The following is a 20,230-nucleotide window of genomic DNA, read 5'->3' as shown; positions in this document are numbered from 1 at the left end:
CGCTGCTATCTCTCCCTCCGGGCAGCCATTGAGTGGGAGGGACAAGCCGAGAGGAGAGACGCCCAGCAAGGTGCAGGATCTCCGGTGGTAGGGAGCACTGTGGAACGTGTGGAAGTACTGATGGAGCATGGCTCGCTCGTCAGTATGGGAAAATAAGGACAGTAAGGATAAGGACTTTATTTGGGTCTGTTACGTCTCCTAAATAAAAAGTTTTGTGTTGAAATGATTTAATGTCACATTTATTTAGACATGCAATGCAAGGGGTGTCCAAAGTACAGTTCAGGGGCTATGCGGTCTCAGCTATTTTATTTGTTGACCCTCTGCAAAATCTAAAAAGAACACTAGACACATCAGAGCATGACATTGTTTTTGCTTTTTTTTTTTTTTTTTTTTTACCAATAACTACACTTGTGTCAACCTAATAATCTTTAGAGTTGAACTTCATTTGAACTTCTGTAAATGTTTAAATGCACACGTCCAACTCTTCAGTGTTGCAATACATTTTGCAGAACTTGCTGTTCTCTAACAAGGAGCTGAATGGCAAAATTCACAGCAGGTGCGTGATCTTTGAATGGCGCAATAAATATCCTGGTTCATCGGTAAGACCAAGACGACACCAAACAGTTGATCAACAGGACCTTGCCATCGCACTGCCAGCGCTTGGTCCGCATTGCTGGCAGTATCCTGAGTCGGTCTCGTTTCCAGTGGGGGTTGGACTTTGCCAAGACTGCTCTTTGTCACCGATTCTGTTCATTACTTTTATGGACAGAATTTCTAGGCACAACCCAGGGTGTTGAGGGGATCCAGTTTGGTGGCTGCAGGACTGGGTCTCTGCTTTTTGCAGATGATGTGGTCCTGCTGGTTTCATTGCGCTGTGATCTTCAGCTTTCGTTGTACCAGTTTGCAGCCGAGTGTGAAACGGCGGGGATGAGAATCAGCACCTCCAAATTTGAGTCCATGGTTAAGAGTGGAACGCTGTCTCCAGGTCGGAGATGAGATCCTGTCCCAAGTGGTTGAGTTCAAGAACTTTGGGTGGCTGTGAGATTGACAGGCGGATTAATGCGGGGTATGCAGTGACGAGGACTCTGAATCGGTCTGTCGCGGTAAAGAGTTAATTTACCAGTCGATGTACGTTCCTAGCCTCGCCTATGGTCACAAGCTTTGGTTAGTGACTGAAAGAACAAGATCGCAGGTACAAGCAGCCAAAATGAGTTTCCTCCATAGGGTGGCGGTGCTCTCTTTTAAGCCTAGGTCACAAATTTTTGTTTTTTTTTGTTCGTGAGAAAACTTAGTTGTGGTGACCATGAAGGAGTACCATCTCGACACGCATGGAGGACGTACAAAATATCCGAATGTGCACGTTCATGTGTGAATGTGCCAGTGCACTACTCACATAGGAGTCCACGAGTGCGACGTATGAAAAAACTGACATTTTCCCCAAATCTGACACCAGCAAAATGTATGAAAGACACAAGTTGGCCATACAGACGACACACGAAGACGTACCAAAACGTAAGCTCCTGTAGAGTTTGTTCGACATGACAAAGAACCTCTACTGCCGGTCTGGAGCCAGTCTACAGCTCGAAAAACAGTAAGTGACACGCGCGTCCTCCGTGTGTTTCCTGAGTTGTACACCGATCGTAGGAATCCGTACAACTGCTTGTGACCTCGGCTTTAGAGATATTGGAGGGTGAGCAGCTCCGTCATTGGTGAGGATGACTTTGAGAGGTGCCAGTAGAGGTGGCTCGGGCATTTAATCAGGATTCCTCCTGGACGCCTCCCTGGTGAGGGGTTCAGGGCACATCTGACTGGCAGGAGGCCTCGAGGAAGACCCAGGACACTTTGGCTAGACTATGTCTCTCAAATGGCCTGGAAACGCCTTGGGATTCCCCGAGAGGAGCTGGACAATATAGCCGGGGAGAGGGAAGTCTGAGCTTCTCTGCTTATGGCTGATGCCCCTGCAACCCGACCCTGGATAAGCAGAAGATGGATGGAGATGTGGATGCCTCACCTTTGCGAGGCTGCGAACAGCAGGAAGAGTCACAGAAAGACATACAGTGTGCTTTTCTGTGAAAATTGTTCAAAAAGTACTGAAACACTGAACGGCTGGACAAAGGTTTAGAGAAGGTCAAATTATGTTCGCCGGTAAAGTTTTGGTGCATTTTAGGTTCATCTTGAAATTCCACTCAAAAGCTGTATATGCCTAACTTTTGGTGAGTAGTGTATGTTTAATTGCAGGGAAAGTTGTTTCTCCCTAGGCGGCTGCTGAAGGACCCCACGACCACTAGGAGGCCCACATTGTCAGATGTCAGTCATTAACTAGAGCCATGATGGACCCCCCAGGCCAAATCCTGTTTGGTAAATCCCCCAGATGCACAAATCCACTACTGATTGCGGGTTTGAATCTCTGAGGTGAGGTGTTCTGTGAGGTGTTCCTCCGTGCTTGTAGGGGTGTTGTCCAGGCACTCCGGCTTCCTCCCTTATCCCGTGTGTGAGTGATAGGAAGAAAAGCTCTGACACGAGAGGGGGGAAGTCATTTGGTGACACCTGTACCTGGACAACCCATCTTTTTCAGACTTTTCTAAGAAAAAAAAGAGTAACTGCTATTTACAGTATATTCAGGTACACACTCATAGTGTCTACTCCAAGTTTTGTTTACGCTCCGATTGTTTTGCCACTTTGAGTGGTTTTTAATTATCACACATAAAAGTTTGTAACAAAACTTCAAAAAAGAACCTTATGTGTAAAAAGTTAACAAAATCAGGCATTTAAACGGGGAAAGGCATCAGCATGTGTGTAATTTTACATTTCAATCGTATGTTAATCAGAGAGCTGCTCAGTAAAGCGGCGCCTTTTATGGACACTTTGTGCTCCCTTTCTCAGTCGTACATCTACATGAGTGTGTGAGTTTTCTTCTTTTATAATGATGTCGAAAGATGGGGTTTTTGGTCCTCTGAGTTTGTGACACGACGGTGGTCCTAGACAGTGTCACGCTCTCAGACAGCCCGGCGGGCCTGATGCCATGCGTCCCTGTTGCCGGCCTCTTGGCAGTTAGGATGGCATCCGCATGCTGCGTCCACATCCCAGCAACAGCGTCACAGATTAGGGCCGGCTACCTTAAGTCCCCGGCCAATCACACATCGACAAAGCCATATTATACGAGAGGTAGCCAATAGTGGCCCGGGATGTGCTGAGTGTCATTCCTCCCTGGTGGAAATTCCTTTAAACCCACGATGTACACAAAACACAGACAGTATAGTGGGAGTGTGTACATACTTGCAATAACTGTGTGTATGCTATGGAAAGAAGAGATAAAAAGAACCTCTGTAGTGTCAAGGGAATGTTCCTCTACATAAATCTGGTCAGTATTTCCTCTTTTAGAATCTCAAGCTTGTACTGTATCATGAAGCTGTCAAGCGAGCATGGCTGCAGTTTGTGCATTGGCGCCCTCTTGTGGCCAATGTGAGTAACTGAGGGTGTGTAAGTTTTATTTTAGAGCCTTGTTCAAAGCAAAAGGAAACCAGTCATACAGTATTAGAAAATAAGTTTATTTCTATGTTAAAAGTAGTTGACTAGAACATCCACTCGGAAGCTGTCAGAATTATTTAGTCTAAAGGAGGAAAAAAAGAAAGGCTAAACATCTAATCATGTGCAAAAATATGATAAAATAAGGATATTTTCCTGTATCTCACCTTAAGCAGCGTGGCCACAACACCATAGATGGTGGAGAGGAGAAAAAGAATAAGGAATGTGACGGACATATACCAGCTTTCCACGTTGATGTCTTGGTGAACAACTGCATGAGCAATGTCATCCAAGACATTACAATCCGGCAAAATCACTGTCAAATGATTAAAAAAAACAACAACAAAGAGTTAAATTGCACTCAACTTTATGCACAAGACAAGCATGGATCAGCTTATTGGTACCTGGGTTGGTTAAATTCAAGGTCAGCGTGACGGTTGCATGTGTCACCCTGCAGGTGTGGAGCGCTCCAGGTAACAAGCTGACTTGAGACAGACGAAGGCGGCTTTGGATGCTGAACTTTCCATCTGGGCCTCTACTGGGCCGACTGGTGTTGAAGTCTGTCAGCTCGACGGTGTCATCCAGAAGCCAGGAGACGTTAACGGACGGGGGGCTGAAGCCGAACACCAGACACACAAGTTCACCGGAACCCCGGAGCAAGATGGCAGACGGCTGGGAAGGAGTCACTGCGGCTGTGGAGATGAAAGTTGTAATGTAAGTTATTCCCTGTCATGCAGAGCGAATTCAAGGTCATACAGTATTACAGACTCGCACTCACCAAACACATCCTCTATAGTGCTTGTGAAAGGACTTTGAGATGACTCATGTCTGACGGTGCAAGAAAAGCGTGTTCCCGGCTCCGCTGTTTTGGACACGTTTATTCTGCTGTTCATTGAAAACGTGTTGCTGCTGCTGTATTTCCATGAAGGGCTGTTGGTGTAGGCAAGCGATGGGAGTCTTTGACCGTCTTTCTCCCAGTATACTATTATGTTACCGGGGAAATATCCAGAAACTAGGCAAGTCAGAGTCAGCCCATCAGACGCTGACAGCTCTGAGACAGTAGGTGGTATTATCTGCACCGTTGGTGGATACAGGTCTGATAAGAGAAACACATTTAAAAGTGAATATAAATGATGGGATTCTTGCTTTAATATTCATCACACTCTACTTGGTCTATACCTCAATGGAGTTCATATTTTTACCTACGTCTTACTTAATTATTCATATCAAATGGTCACTCATTTTTTTTAACGTTAACCCTTTGGATCCCAGGTTTTTGTGATGATGCCAACCTTTTTCAATGTAGTACACGCAAAGTAGATTGTTTTGTTTTGAATTACAGCCTGGAATATGTGGTGATTAGTAGTAACACTGATTTTGTTATTGTGTAATTATTTTTTGCAGTGTTAACTTTAATGTGTGTGTGTGTGTGTGTGTGTGTGTGTGTGTGTGTGTGTGTGTGTGTGTGAATACACTCATACACATACTGTAGACAATATATATAAAATAATATTCACTGAAGTAATTTAATAATGCAATTATTATTATTATTTCCAATGTTTTCCTCTACAAAACTATTATTTTAAGTAATAGAGTATATCTCAGATTTGAGTTATTGTTCCGTGTCAAATACTCACCCTCATACCGATAAGATCAAAAATGCGCATTTTCTTGTTTGACATAATTACACAATGGATTTTAAAAAAGAAAAAAAAAAGATTTTAAACATTTTTAACCCATGTTAGTTAAGATTAAAAAAAACACAAAAATAATTGCCAATATACTGTACTACATGCATGTTATTTTTTATGTTGAATTATTACAGTGGCAAAAGGTCACAGACACCCACACATTTGTGCAAAGACACCCACCCACACACACACATGCATTCTTGTCTGGGGTCAAAAGGGAGGCGGAATTGTGACAGTGCCATCTAGTGGAATTAATTTTTTCTCCATATGCCAAATATGGTCAAACGTCGCCATCTGGTGGAGAGTAGTAAGTAAAGACCATCAAGTCCAAGGCAAAATCCCAGACGTACATTCTGGTAATTCTAAAATAAAATGTATGTGCCGGAAATTACAAAAATAAAATAAAAACGTGTACAATCATGCCATATGCATGAACACAACCACAATTATGAAATAATACAAATAGCCTAAAATGCGCACAAGAAGCCTTTTTTAAAGAAAACTGCACTTTTTCAAACATTTTGCCAGTCATCCATGATCCTTATGCAAGACATGAACACACGTCTTTCTCTCTTCAGAATGGGTGTGTCCCATTACATGCATTCTTAGCTGTCTCTTTTTAGCTGTTTTATGTCTTCTCACACAAGGATTGTGGATGATGGACAAAATTCCAAAAAAAGTGCAGTTTTGGTTGAAATATGTTGAGACAACAATACCTCTGCTTTTGCTCATGTAGTCCTTATAGCCGTGTTTGGAACACTTGTGTTTTCCCTCACAAGACACTTGTTTATATGCATCCCAGTCCTCTGACGACACACTGAGGAAGCTCCGTAAGGTCTCTGTACCATTGCTGTGACGAGTCGGCTCCTCCATGTAGGAATTCTCGGAGTATTCCTTCCCATCTACTTTCCAGGAGATGACAAAATCATGCAGACGAGGGCCAACCAAAAGACAAATGATGGTCACCTGATCCCTCTGCTGAGTCTCCGTTAGTGGTTGACCGTGAACAAACACTCCAACTATTTGGGATGATGATGGGGTTACTGCCAATAAAACATTGAATGCCAGATTAGAAAGTGAAATGAACATCCTCCTATTCAAAAATGCTTTGTGCTATTCACTTTTTTATTTATAAGCCATTTGTGGTGGATGTCGGTAGAATTTACCACAGTCCTTTTTGTAAATTATTTGTATTGTCATCTCTGACACATTAGTTCCTAATGACAAAAATGCCCTTTTGAATAACGTTAAAAATGCATTTTTTATCCCACTTTTAAATTGCCTTCAATTTCACATTTGTCTAGTGTATTTGTCCACCAGATGGCACTACTTTTGCCCATTCAACGCATGCAGCAAAATTTCCCAATGATTCCTTTTTTAAAAATATATCATTATATACCGTAATATAATATATTATTTAATAATTCATTAACTTGTGTTCAAAGCAGCCTTGCTACTGTAGTGATAAGTGAGTGTGTGTGTTTTATGATCAGATATTATGATTAGATTTTTTTAAAAAGTAGTTCTGTGTAAACATAATAGCCTTGAAAGGGTTAAAACCCCCAAAATATTATTCAGATTTGATATGTATATGGAGGAAATGGGGAAAAAATGCATGAATGCTCTCAACTATTTCATGGAAATTATTATTTATTGTTGAAAATATATATTTTTTTGTTTTCTTGTTTCAACATAGTGGCCTTCAAATGGTCTATAGAGTACAATACATTACTATTAATACAAATAATAAAAATATGAATAAAATATCGATATTTATATATTTATACATATAAATAAATATAACATTTATATGTATTTTTATTTTATTTTAGTTTTAAAAGACTGGTTCAGTTAACTTGGGGAAAAATGCTATTATATTTTTTCAGACATTAAAAAAATATGTATATATATAATTATGTAATATTTTACAGGAGACTGATGAGTGTGGATATTTAAAGGACCTTTTGTTGGTTACATACAATATTTTTTTATGCATTATGCTGATGTATGATTATTTACCTGAGCAGATGCTGATTGTCTCACTGACGTTTTTATTGAGCCAGCGGTCAGACAGTTGACAAGCAAAGACCTTCCCACTTTGCCACTCTGTTGGGGGGATGTGTAGTTGACTGGTCACAGCCACGCGTCCATCCGCGCTCATGCTGACGCTAGTAATTGATGGTGCTCTCAGCTGAGACTCGCTGGACCATGTAATTTGAGGGTTAAATCCCCATCCAGAGCACAGCAGCCTCTGAGGTGTTGATTCTTCACTGGGGGCCAGAAAGAGCTCCACCGACGGGTCCACTGTTGAGAAATAACAATACTGTAACAAAATTGAATGCGTCAAATGAAAAACAAGCAGCCTCTCACCAAAAACGCCGCGGACGGGCTGGGACTGGTAGCTGCTGGTGAATCCTTGGTTCACTTTGCAGCTTAAACTGGTGTCTTTCCTGTAGTACTCACGCAAACTGAAACGTGGACTGATGGAATGTGGGCCCGGGGCTTCAGGAAGATCAAAAAACTGTTTGTCAGAAATATCAACTCCGTCTGCCTGAAAGGTGACGTAGAGGTCGATGGCGTCCAGTCGCGTGACATCACACACAAACACAGCGCTGTTTTTCTCCCGCAAATCTGCAAGAGATCGTCTCATCTCCACCACTGGAGCGCTGACTGCAGATCCTGGGTGATCATTACAAGAAAGGAAACTTGGATAAACTTAGAGTAGTCAGGGTACAGACAGTACTGTGTAGCAGTGTTCATTTCCTGTTTTTTTTTTTTTATTTATTGCCTAATTAGCTCAGGGGTGTCCAAACTTTTCCCAACAGGGCCACATACTGAAAAATGAAGGGATGCAAGGTCAATTTGACATTTTGTTAAGCATCTTAGCTTTGTCATATACTGCAGGTGAAAGTGTATTGTTAGTATCAACTCTTCTTTCCCCCCATTTTTGTTGTTTTTTTAATTTTAAATTTTACAAATATTTAAACTTTCTTCTAAATAGTTTGCAAGTTTTGCAAGATTATGAATTTGTTCCCATAATATTATAACTTTTTCCCCAACCTCATTTTCAAAATTTCTAAACCTAATTTTTTCATTTTTTTTAGTTTTCTTGTTAAATTATACAAATCAGTTGCGGGACGCAAAATCCCCCCCGGGCCACACTTTGGACGCTTCTGAACTTACTCACACATGTAAGTACAGTAATCCCTCGGTTATCGTGGTTAATTGGTTCTAGTCCCGACATAAGTGAATTTCCATGAAGTAGGATTCCTTATTTCTCAATGGAATATTTTTGTAGTTATAGCGTAGAAAACCTGTTTACGACCTTCTAAATACAATTTTCATCTTTATTAGAGCCCTCTAGATATGAAATAGCACCCCTGTAGTCACCTTTACACTTCTATTACCCAATATAGTAGACATAAGAAGAGACAATAAGACATTTAATACATAAATAATGATCATGCTTGTGTGTGTTGCTGTAAATGTGCTCTGGTGCAAGGGCAGATGAGTGGGGGGCTGGCAGGATGTGACGTCAAGGGTTCAGAGTTGTGTTTTAGCTTGGTGTGGGTTACGGTCGCAACAGTAGCTAGTGTTATTGTGCCTGTTCAAACCTGGAATAAGAGCGACTCTGGTGCATCATCACAGTAACATGACTGACACCTAGTGACCAGTGTGTCTTCTGAATGCTTTTGATTTGTATTTTCGTTCATTTAGCCATTTTTATGCTTGAAAATGCTAAATTTAGGGGGGAAAATTGCTTTAATTTGCATATTTTTGGAGCAATAATAGGCTGTATTCAACCACGAAACAGCATGATTCTATAATAAGGGGCCACTTGGCATCACTTGTCCTACCTGACACATGTACGGTCTCCTCAAGGTCTGGGAAGCAGCGATGCTGCGCTTTACATTTGAGAATCTTGATTCGTTTCCACGCATCAGGAGAAACTGTCATATTGCTGATGATGAGAGATGCGTCAGCGTACCGGCTCACCGGGTGTGTGGCCGCTTTGCCCTCCACCAGCCACGTAACAACAGCGTCAAACGCAGTGTGCACCAAACACGTGGCTTTCACTTCAGATGCTTCCATCATGACCGCCTTGAAGCTGGGGAGCTCCACACGAATGGAAGGAGGGGCGCTTGCCTGTGCTGCCAGATGACACGTCCATTGTTAAAACCTGATGACACGATAGCCGTGTTGATGTGCGACAGCAGACCCGCACACAGCACGTACTTTCACAAATGCTGATTGACTTTTCCTCTTCCACGTTGTTGTGAGTGGCCTTGCAGGTAAAACTTGAGCCGCTCGTCCATTCTTTTATGTTCGGCCTGATCTCACTGATTCGACTGAAGGTTTCGCCGTCTGCCGTCACACTCTGAAACTTGCTTATGGTCTGCACGGCCTCTACGATACGGTTTCCCTGTTGCCACGCGACACTCAGTGTGTCCGGGAAGAAGCCACTTAAGGTGCACCTTAGTTTGACAGAGGAGGCTCCAAAGTTGCCCTCCCACAGTGGATACAATGTCATGTTTGGAGACACAATCCTCTCTGCTGAAATAGAAAACAAAAATAATATCAATAAATTGAATATGCTGTATAATATTAAAAAAATATATACACATTCTATATAATATATAATATATACAGTATTAAAGAAATATTTCATAAGTATATAAAAAATACATCATGAATATAAATAACATAAATGTTGCATGTGTGTGTATATATATATATATATATATATATATATTTCTCCAATTGTAACAAATTAGTCATACATACCTTCAGATTGTCACAATTCTTTACTTCTGAGGTCGAGGGCAATTTTTACACAGTCTCATAGAATTTAACAGTCAGGTGGAAATGGTTCAGCCTGAGCGAGCGTAAGCAGCAGGTGACAGCAGGTGATAGCATTAAAAAAAAAACCCACCAGAGTACTGAAAAAAGCACCAAACACAGAAGTGAAACACAGAGAGACGCAACGGCGCATGACACGAGCCAGGTGTGAGAAGTACTTTACATACATGTACACATTCAAACATTATTCGCTTTCTGTGTTGGTTGCAGGTGCTGCAGGGATGATATGAGCATGAGTACGTTTCAGTCCATAAGAGAAAAAAGCTGCAGGGAAAGCATCACTCACTGACCTCATTTTATGTTTTATTTTCAAAAGGACGTAGATCCATGTCATCACTTACAGTAGATAATACAGTGCATTTGAAAAATATATGGAAAAAATGTTGTTTTATTTGACCTGAAAGAGAAGAAAACAAATATTGCTTATTTTATTCCCTTTGTAGTGTATTAATTACATACACAAATAATAGCCAGGCTTCTTTAAATTGTCCTAAAATGGCAAAGCTACACACAAACACACAAAGATTGTCCTCTGCAAACCATTAGGAATTCTATTTTTGATTCCACATTTATCTTAACATTAATAATGTGATTTTTTTTTTTCCATTTGGACTACCGGCTTTCAATATGTAGTGTTTATATTTGTCCACCAAATGGCGCTACTTTTTCCTGTTCAAAGCACGCTGCAAATTTCACACCTTTTTCTCCATTTTCTGGAATAAAAAATGGCTTCTTTAAAGTCGAAAATATATGAAGAAAATATTTGTATACATGTAGATATATATATACATACAGTATATTTTAGAGCAGTTTCTGCAAAGCTGACGCTTGTGTCATTAGGGCCTTGAGTGTTTTTTTAAATGATTTTGACTTCTGCTCCCCTTTGAGCTGGTAAATTGATTTCAAGCTCAAAGGCGATGTAGCAACTCCATTTGCTTACGTTACCTCTCGCTAGTAGTGGTGTGCGGATCCATACTGAAATATTGATACCTCCAATACCAAGTCTTTGGGCTCTAAAATCGATTCTCAAATCAAAATATCGATACTTTGATACATCAGGTGTTGTGAGTGAGGCGCTGTGTCACTACGGCAGAAAAGTAGTTCTTCAGCGTTAGCTCCTACACTAACAACACCACTGCAGCTTGGTTAACATGTCACGTTATGTCAATGAAACATTGTTGCTGTTTTTGGAGGGCTTTTTTAGAGGGCTTTATAGGCGGAATAGGTGTGTCCTATTATGTGCATTGTTAGCTGCCTCATGCTAGCTGTTTTTCTCTCTTCAGAACACGCAGAATGATTACTAGTGAACAAATGATTAATAGTTTTAATCAGATTAATCACATTTTTCAAATGAATTAATCACCATCTGCAACTATGTCTGAAATATGCCCGTTTTTAGTGTATTTTATTGAAAGAAAGATAAATGACAGGACAGGATTATGTATGCTTGTATGTATTAACAGATCCAAATTAACAGAAAATTTGAATTTAAATCAATCTAAAAGATAGCACATAAAATCTATTTACCTAACACTAGTTTCTTTAATAGTAGCAGAACATTTGAATCACGCTTTAGCCATGTTATTATGAGCAATGAGGGTTGCGTTCAAAGACACCATGTCATTTAAGTTGAAGTCACATGTTTTGAGTGTATTTCTGGGATTTCCAAGCACACTTAAATGCAGCAAATTGTAGTTCCGCATCAAAGTTACAAAGTGAGTGATAAGAATATCCTCCTTTTGTTTGTTTTTCTGTTTCTGTTACAGTAACTTAGACCACACAGACACGAACAATAAAGACGTTGTTGTGATGTTCGGAGTGTCCATGAATGCATCTAGTGACAAGGAGTGTCTAGTGACAATGAGGAAGTGTCTTTCCAATGACAGGGACGGGAGACGTGTTTGTGAGTTGGAGATACATATATGGTGTTGGAATTGCACTGCTGTTGTTGTGTTCAGGTCAGAATAAAGGTCAAAGAGGGTCAGACTCTGTGCGGACTCTACACCGTGCCTTCATCTGTCGCCATAACAGAGAAGCGTGGCTTGCCGTGGTGCCTGTGCATTAAACGCTAAATAATGTTACGTAATTAATGAAATAGGTTAGTTACCTACCGCCTTTAACGCGCTGTTTTTGACAGCCCTGTTTATTTGAAATGACAAATGTTCCCCACAACCACAATTTCCAACCAGTGTTGTTTAGTGACCTTTATTTCCACTTATGTGAAGTTCAGATCAGTGCTTGTTTTGGTCAGCTGGACTCAAACACACATTGCATTATTATTACCTTGAAAACAGTCGTTCCAATGCTGAACAGCAGCGTGATGAGGAAGAGAAGGATGAAGGTGAGCGCCGTGTTTCCCATGTTATCTTGCTCTGCTTCCACAGCATCGTTCCACTGGTGGCTCGTCTCCACCAGGAGGTCTGCTGGATGTACAGCAGTACTTCAATACATGCTGTCTTTCATTAGCCTCATATACAGGATTCGGTCACACTTTACAATAAGCTCCACAAAAATACAGTAGTTACTGAGGAACGAATGAGTAGTGGTTAGGGTTAGGTGGGTTTGTTCCTCATTAACTACTGTAATTTAGTGTAGCTTATTGTAAAGTGTTACCCAGTATTCCTATCACTTCAATGAGTGAAGAGATAACCCCGTCAAGATATGCTCATATCAGAAAGCCGAATGGTTCAGCATGACTTTCTCGTTCAAGCAGACCCTGAGTTGCCTTGGAAAGACTCCGTTATTTCTGTGTTGGACTTTAAAACTCGCTTTTGCTTGGGAGGGCAAGACCCAGAAGACGTGTAGAAGGACAAGTCACACAAGTCACCGACCCAATCCCGACAAACACCAAACATACTAATAAGACGTGTTGCATTAGTGACACTGTGAGTCACATTCCGTAAGCTAAAAATAAAAACAACATGAACAGCTTGCGACACACAGCAGTTGCAAAGTGTTTTTTTTTTTATTATTTTGATTTTAAATCTGCATTCAAAGACAGCACACAATGTCATTTAACAAGCAGCAAACAATGAAGAGCAGAGAAGTGAAGACACAGTGACACAGCACACACATCTACTGGGCCTTGCATATTTTAGGGACGTTCATGTTGAGGTTGACCATGTGGGTGTTGTCAGTTGTTCTGTATGCAATGGACCTGACAAGGACATGGGCCGTGTTGACCACTGACTGGTGGAAAACCACACAGCTGTACACCACACCGTTCCTTTGCCACTGCTCAAGGCTGAGGGTTAACTGGCCGTAGACGGAATACAAGCCTTGGTTTTCTACCGGTTTGGTAGTGCTGGCGGTGTACGTGGAGTTTATGGGGTCATCGCCCACAAGCCAAGACACCAGAACCTCATGAGGGAAGAAGTCTTTCACAAAACAAGTCAGGGTAACCGTGTCTTTTGTACTGTGTTCCACTGGAACCAGCATAAAAAGCGAAGGACGTTGAAGCGCTTTATCTGCAAGGGTGACAAAACAACATGACACAATAATAGTAACCATCATTTACACTGCAATCTTACCGATATTTCTTTCATAGGGTTTCTTTACTGGGGACGCAGTCTTTGAATGCTGCACCACGCAGTAGCGCCTTATCCCCTTGCTCCATTCGTCGTATGTGATGTCAAGTGGTGCGCTAAATGTGCCCCCACTGCCCGGCGGTGGGGCTATTAAGGTCCCAGCCATCTCGTTCCCATCCTGGTCCTCCCAGAAAATGCTCTGCACAGATGGCCTGTTGACTTTGACTTGACATACGACTCTTCCTTTTTTGTTTAGAAACATCTCCTCCATCCTGGGGCTGCTGATATTTATCTCCACATCTGCCTCGGGGCATCCTTCGCCTGTTGAATGGACAGGAAGAGTTTTTCAAGGCCAGAATTCACAACAAGTGAAATTAATTTTGGCTGCTTTCACACTCTGATCAGGACCAACAATTTAAAAAAAGATGCTTGTTGCCCACTTTGGTGTATTTCGCTCAGTGCCCACGCTGGTATTTTTGTCATGAGATCAAAGGCTGCCCAATAAAAAAATGGTAATTTATTATTACAGTCATTGCTTTAACATTTTTAACGGCACTCTTTTATAACTTTATTCTGACCTGAACATGTCAACAGCAGCACAATTCCAAAACTCCGAACACCACAACATCTTTATCACGCATGTATTGTACATGTGGTTTAAACAGACAACAAGACAAAGAATACATGTAATGATGAAATAGATTTAAACACACTTAAATTACATGGTGTGTTTGAACGCAAGCCCTCATTGCTCATAATAACACCATTCAAGTGTGATTCAAATGTTCTGCTAATATTGCAGGGGTGTCCAAAGTGCAGCCTGGGGACCGCTTGTGGCTTTTTGTTTTGTAATTTTATTAGCAGTCAGCACATTCTAAAAAAAATAATAATAATATTTAAATGACTTTTTTTTTAAATTAAAAAAAACATAATTTGGTGGCCTGTGGCATTTTTATTGGCCCTCAGCACATTCTAAAAAATACTTCATTTAATTTAATTTAATTTAATTTTAGATACAAGAACAATTGTAATTTTCAACATATTAGGACAAAACAATTTTATCTTACAAAATCAGTAAATTTTGTGTGTGTGTGTGTGTGTGTATATATATACTGTGTGTGTGTGTGTGTGTGTGTGTGTGTATATATATATATATATATATATATATATATATATATATATATATATATATATATATATATATATATATAAAATATGTATATGTAATTTTACAAGCGTCAAGTTAAAATATTAAGGAAAAATAGGTTTTGTTTTATTTTTAAAGTTATAATATAATGAGAATCACGCAAAACAAAGAATAATGTTGCAGTTTTTGGAAAATTTGGTTGGGAAAAAATTCTAATATTCTGAGAATAAGTTCTAAATATTATGGGAATAAAGTCATAATATTTAGAGTATTTGTAAATAAAAAAACAGTAAAAATGAGAAAGAAATATGCTTTGTCACCTGTAAAACAAAGCTTTAAAAATATATAACTTCTCAGCTATTTCTATAATGTCTTGGGTTTGTTTACAAAATGTAAAACATAAATATAAATAATAATTAATTAATTCGAAAACTCTGATAAAACATTAGCATTTGACACCCCTATTATTTTGATATTCTGTTATATCTTCCCCGCTAATAATTTACAAAAAGCTTCTAAAATCTACTTTTAAAGAGTGTGGTTTGAACTGAAGTGTGAACGCAGCCTAAAAGGAAACAAGCAGAAATGCACTCACTTGACAAATCAGCCGGAGACTTGTGGCTGACAGATGAGTTCATGTATGTATCTCCATGTGCGTCTCTGCCCTTAAACTCGCACCTCACAGTGACGTCAGGTGACCACTTGTGGGACTTGAGCGTGAGAAAGCTTGCCGCGCTGTAAAGCCTCGTTCCGTCTGCGGCCTTCCTGGCCTCGGACGGAGTTTTGACCTGGTCTATTGCGCCGGAGATGTCCTCTTCGTTATACAGCCATTTGAAGTCATAAACATTTGGGGAAAAATCTTTGGCAAAGCAGGCGAACGAGGCCTCGTCTTGACCGCCAGGGGAGGCCATGACTTTAAGAGTTGGCAACCTGTAAACGGACTCTGTAACACAAACATATTGAAGTATGTGTCTGCGCAAGCTGAGACTACAACACGTATTTGCACACACAGACAAGACCGTGGACAGCAGGGACTACTACTACTCAAACGTTTACACAACAGAGCAAATGAAAGTCATGCGCGTGCACATCGAGCAAGCATAGAATCAACAAACATTCCATGCAGTCAGGTGCAAAAAGCAAGAAAATATTACAACAGTAATTTTTTCTGACAGACGAGGCAGAGTCAGCAGCTGCACAAGGAGGACTCGGACACTTCTTTCCACCTCACTGTTTGGTTCACAAGCACCAACCATTACGGAAATGTGTTTGACTCATATGGAAATGCTGTGCAATTGTGTGGAAGTACTACTTCAAATATATCAAATTACTCTAATTGTTATCCCAATCTCAAGAGTGCGGTACGCGTCTTACCTTCTGGTTTGGCGATAACAACGGCAACGTTGTTGCTCAGATGTTTGGCAACACATTGGAATTTCGTTTTGCTGTCCCAGTCGGCTGTCCTCACTCGGATCTGACTGACTCCCATGTAAAGGTTGTCCTTCTCCACCGGAGGATACTGAATAAAGTCAGACAAGGCGGCCCCGTCTTTGCTCCATGCGAAGGTCAGCGGAAGGGGTTTGAAACCTGTGGCCAGGCAGCCGAGAGTGACCATGTCTGCCGCTCCGGAGCCACACTGCATCAGGGGAAAGACGGTGGGGGGGACTGGTGTACCTGTGAAAAGAAAGCAAGGAAGTTTTCCATGAAAACGGCAAAGGGAAGCCAGTGGAGTTGACATACGTGTGCAATCAGAGGAATCAAAATCATATTAAAGTTGGGCGGGGAAATATTTTGAAGAAAAATATGGAAGCCTGTTTGAAATGAAAGAAAAAAAATATCTCAGTGGTGAGTCATAATTATGAGATTAAAAATTGAAATTATGGGATAAAGACTGCATGTGCCACGTTCTTCACTGGAGCCTTTGTCACTCAGCACATGCGCAGTTTTTATCTCATAATTATAAGTTCTTAGCTCATAATTGTGACTTTTTATCTCAGAATTTTGACTTTCCTATCTCATAAGTATGACTTTTTATGTCAGAATTTGGACTTTCTACCTCATAATTCTGACTTTCTTGTCCCATTATTATGACTTTTTATCTTGGAATTTTGACGTTTGATCTCATAACTATGACTTACCATTGAAATGTTTTTTTTTCTTTGAGTGACGGAAACTGGCTTCCAAAGAAAATAATATGTTTACACAAGTAATAACGTGTGTTAGATTGGAAAGTGGTTAGAAAAACACAAAAGTTTAATTATAATGAGACCACAGTGCAGGAAGTCCAAGCTAAGCAAGATTAAATATCAGACATCATTGTGAAAAAGACCTCTTATTGACCCACAAGCTACTTTTTCTTACGATGTTAGACCAACTTGCTTATTTTAAGGAGTATATACGCAAATCTGGCATATACTTAATAATCTAAATTAAATTAAATTTAATTAAATCATTAAATCATCCAAATTGTTGTAGATATTACTTAAGTTGTGCAATTTGGTGTACTGAAGTAAAAAAAATACTTTGTTCGTGAAATCCATGCCTTTTTAGATCTCGATTATATTATTTAATTCGACTTGGGTTTCAATTTTTACCTTAGCTGATAAAACGCTTGCCCTTGTGCCTGTGGACACACCGTGGTGTGAAAATGTTCAAGCTATGAAATGTTTCCATCCCAATAGAATAGAATTACCAGCGTTTAAAAAGCAACAGCTGACAATAATTTTTCAAAACTTACCAGACGTAACCGTCACTTGGGTTCCTTTTCCCCAGTAGTCCAAAGCATCACCGTGACAGAATGCAAGGGCATTCTAATACAGAAACTTTAAAAATGAAAAAAAGGACAAAAGTAGAAGTATTACCTACCAGACGTGACTGTCACTTGCGTTCCTTTTCCCCAGTAGTCAAAGTAGCTGTAGTAGTAAGCATCACAGTGATGAAATATAATCCGTTTACAATGAAAAAAACATTTACGTGTAAAAAAAAAAAAATTCCTCAGTTGCGATGTGTCAAGTCACCTCCCTCGGGATGTATATTTTTTCCGGTGTGCTCAGTTACGTCATTGCGTTTGATTATGTGTGCATAACTGACAAGGGGAAGGCAAGCCAGCAGAGGATGTGCACTCTAGTTGGTTCATTTTCGCTACAGTATGGCAACAAAACACAAAACCTTTTGTGTAAACATCTTTAATGATATTTCAAAATGAAACATAAAAAAGGAGAAAATGCAAGTGTAAAATCAGTTTTGGAAAAGTTCAGCATACAGACAACAGTCTTTTTAAGACTACAGTAGAACCTGTTGATATGTTGACGCTCTTCGGACTGTCTTACTGACGTCAGCATACTGTACTTACATACAAGTATGAAACTAGCCTTTGCTTACACATTTTCTTTGACCAAAGACAAACAGAAAATGACCCAAATAAAGGATTTTTCTAACTGTTGACATTGTTTTCTTCCATTTCTGCATATTTTTACTGCAATTCTTCTGTTTTCATGTGATATTTCATACATTAAGTAAAAGAATTGGGTTGTATGTCTTGACTACAGTGACGGTAAATTTGAATGTTTGCATTTTGTTCGTTGCTATGGTCAGTGCGGGTACCTGGGCCTTCAGTAGGCAACTAACCGGCCAGAATTTTTCTCAGCAGACACTGGGGGGGCTAGTATTGTTAAAAAAAAAACAAAAACAGTGTAACCTCGGTTAGCATCCACCCCCCAGATAGTGTGTTTTTCAGTTAACGTTGAAAATTTATTCAAAAATGTTGCCTCAGTTTACGTACATTTTCCAGTTAGCATACAATACAATGTGTCTTGTCGTGTTATTAATGCACTGCCGATACACTATACATTAACGAAGAAGCTACTTGTAGCATGCTAAGTTACAAAATTGCAGTCAGAAGTCAGCTACTAGCTTGTTAATGATCTCCCAAAAATGTTAACGCAAAAGAGGTTTTTATAGTTTTCAATGCGTAAAACAATTCAAAAAGGCATAGAAATGATGAAAGAAAGGGATAAATGAACATTTGAGGTTACTTTGGCCTTCATTGAAGACATGATTCTTGATGTAACTCTTCCCAAAGACACCAAAATACCAATCAAAAATACTGAGGATAAATATACGAATACTGGAGTAAACATCCATTTTCTATGCCATTGTCCCCATTAGGGTCGCGGTGCTATGCTGGAGCCTATCCCAGCCGACTTCGGGCGAGAGGCGGGGTACGTAAATTTTCCCCTGCTTCCTTAATTCGCGTGCTTTCTTGGTGACGTCAGCATTGCATTTTGACGTAGACATTTGTTTCTTTCAGCTTGCTACTCTGCCTCCGCAATGCCACCTGTTGTTTTCTTTATGATGATAGTGTGGTGTTACTTCTGCCAGATTTTGGCATGCACGGGGAGGAAAGCCATGACGTTAAGTCGCTGATGATGTATGATTGTAATTTATTCCTCCTGAAACAACGAGCAATACTAATAATAATAATACTTATCGCGATTAATTGGTTCCAGACCCGGCCGTGATAAGTGAATTTCCCCCTAAATGGGATTTCTTATTTAAAAATTGAATATTGTCGTATTTATGGCATAGAAAACCTGTTTATGATCTTCTAAATACGTTTTTGTAACATTATTAGAGCCATCGAGACATGAAATAACACCCACGTAGTCACCTTTATATTTGCATACCCAAATATAATAGATATAATCAGACAAAATAAGCCATTTAAGACAGTTTACTTCGTAGGGGAGTTTTAGCTTGTTGTGGCCTATGGCTGCAACAGTTACCTGTGTTATTATTATCATTATGATTATTATTATTATTACGTTATCATAATTGTGCCTGAGATAATTGAAACCTGCAATAAAAGTATGTTGTTCCGGCGACAAAGTCTGGTGCTTGTCTCACCGAACTATTACTGACACCTAGTGGCCAATGTAGAATACGACATTCACAAGTTGAAAGGTGATCTTTATGGCTTATACTGTATTTGTGTTTTGGTTCATTTAGCCATTTTTCTGTTTGGAAATGCTAAATTTGGGCAAAAAATACACACAATTTGCTAAAATATGCATATTTTTGACTAATAATAGGCCATAGCCAACCACAAAACATCACTTATCAATTATTTTTGTAAAAACCGTGATAGAGTGACGGAGCAACGTTCCAGCCGCGATGTAAGAGTGATGATTGTACTCGTCAATCTGGTGACATGTGTTAGCTCTCATAAAGAAACACCTGTTGAGGAGACGGTTGCTTCCTGTGTTTTAAAAATATGAACCAGACAGGATGTTGATAACCACACGTCCAGAACGTATGGGACACCATTTGAATGACGAAGGTTTTTGCTATGGTGTGTAACACTGTGCCACCCCATAGTATACGCACAATGACACACACCCATTCAAAAACCACCCCAGGGCAGCATGTAGCAAAGGATTTTTTTTGGACTCAGAAAGAAAGGTATGAAATATTGATTAAAT

The 20,230-nt window shown here is 39.9% G+C and overlaps 1 protein-coding gene and 1 long non-coding RNA gene across 4 annotated transcripts in view; one reads left to right on the top strand and one right to left on the bottom strand.

Moving 5' to 3' along the window:
• The window catches only part of LOC129171692 (uncharacterized), a 33,410-nt gene that overhangs the window by 1,140 nt on the left and 12,040 nt on the right, over window positions 1-20,230 (top strand). Inside the window, exons 2-3 of one of the 2 annotated variants that reach the window (XR_008566819.1) lie at window positions 3,983-4,239; window positions 13,860-14,720. This is a non-coding gene — a long non-coding RNA (uncharacterized LOC129171692). Of the gene's footprint in view, window positions 1-3,982; window positions 4,240-13,859; window positions 14,721-20,230 lie in introns of those variants that run through there. The other variant, XR_008566818.1, reaches the window with a different exon arrangement.
• LOC129171687 (uncharacterized) overlaps window positions 3,566-20,230 on the bottom strand; it is a 27,880-nt gene continuing 11,215 nt past the window's right edge. Inside the window, exons 4-13 of one of the 2 annotated variants that reach the window (XM_054760589.1) lie at window positions 17,616-17,662; window positions 16,125-16,424; window positions 9,453-9,767; window positions 9,074-9,367; window positions 7,587-7,895; window positions 7,236-7,520; window positions 5,933-6,259; window positions 4,304-4,621; window positions 3,930-4,217; window positions 3,566-3,841 (exon numbers count right to left, since the gene is read on the bottom strand). In XM_054760589.1, coding sequence (XP_054616564.1) covers window positions 3,642-3,841; window positions 3,930-4,217; window positions 4,304-4,621; window positions 5,933-6,259; window positions 7,236-7,520; window positions 7,587-7,895; window positions 9,074-9,367; window positions 9,453-9,767; window positions 16,125-16,424; window positions 17,616-17,662 — 2,683 coding nt within the window. In that variant the 3' untranslated portion in view covers window positions 3,566-3,641. Of the gene's footprint in view, window positions 3,842-3,929; window positions 4,218-4,303; window positions 4,622-5,932; window positions 6,260-7,235; window positions 7,521-7,586; window positions 7,896-9,073; window positions 9,368-9,452; window positions 9,771-16,124; window positions 16,508-17,615; window positions 17,663-20,230 lie in introns of those variants that run through there. The other variant, XM_054760588.1, reaches the window with a different exon arrangement.

The sequence above is a fragment of the Dunckerocampus dactyliophorus genome, chromosome 18 (genome assembly GCF_027744805.1).
Source record: "Dunckerocampus dactyliophorus isolate RoL2022-P2 chromosome 18, RoL_Ddac_1.1, whole genome shotgun sequence".
Taxonomy (NCBI): Eukaryota; Metazoa; Chordata; class Actinopteri; order Syngnathiformes; family Syngnathidae; genus Dunckerocampus; species Dunckerocampus dactyliophorus.
This window is presented reverse-complemented; position numbering and strand designations above follow the sequence as displayed.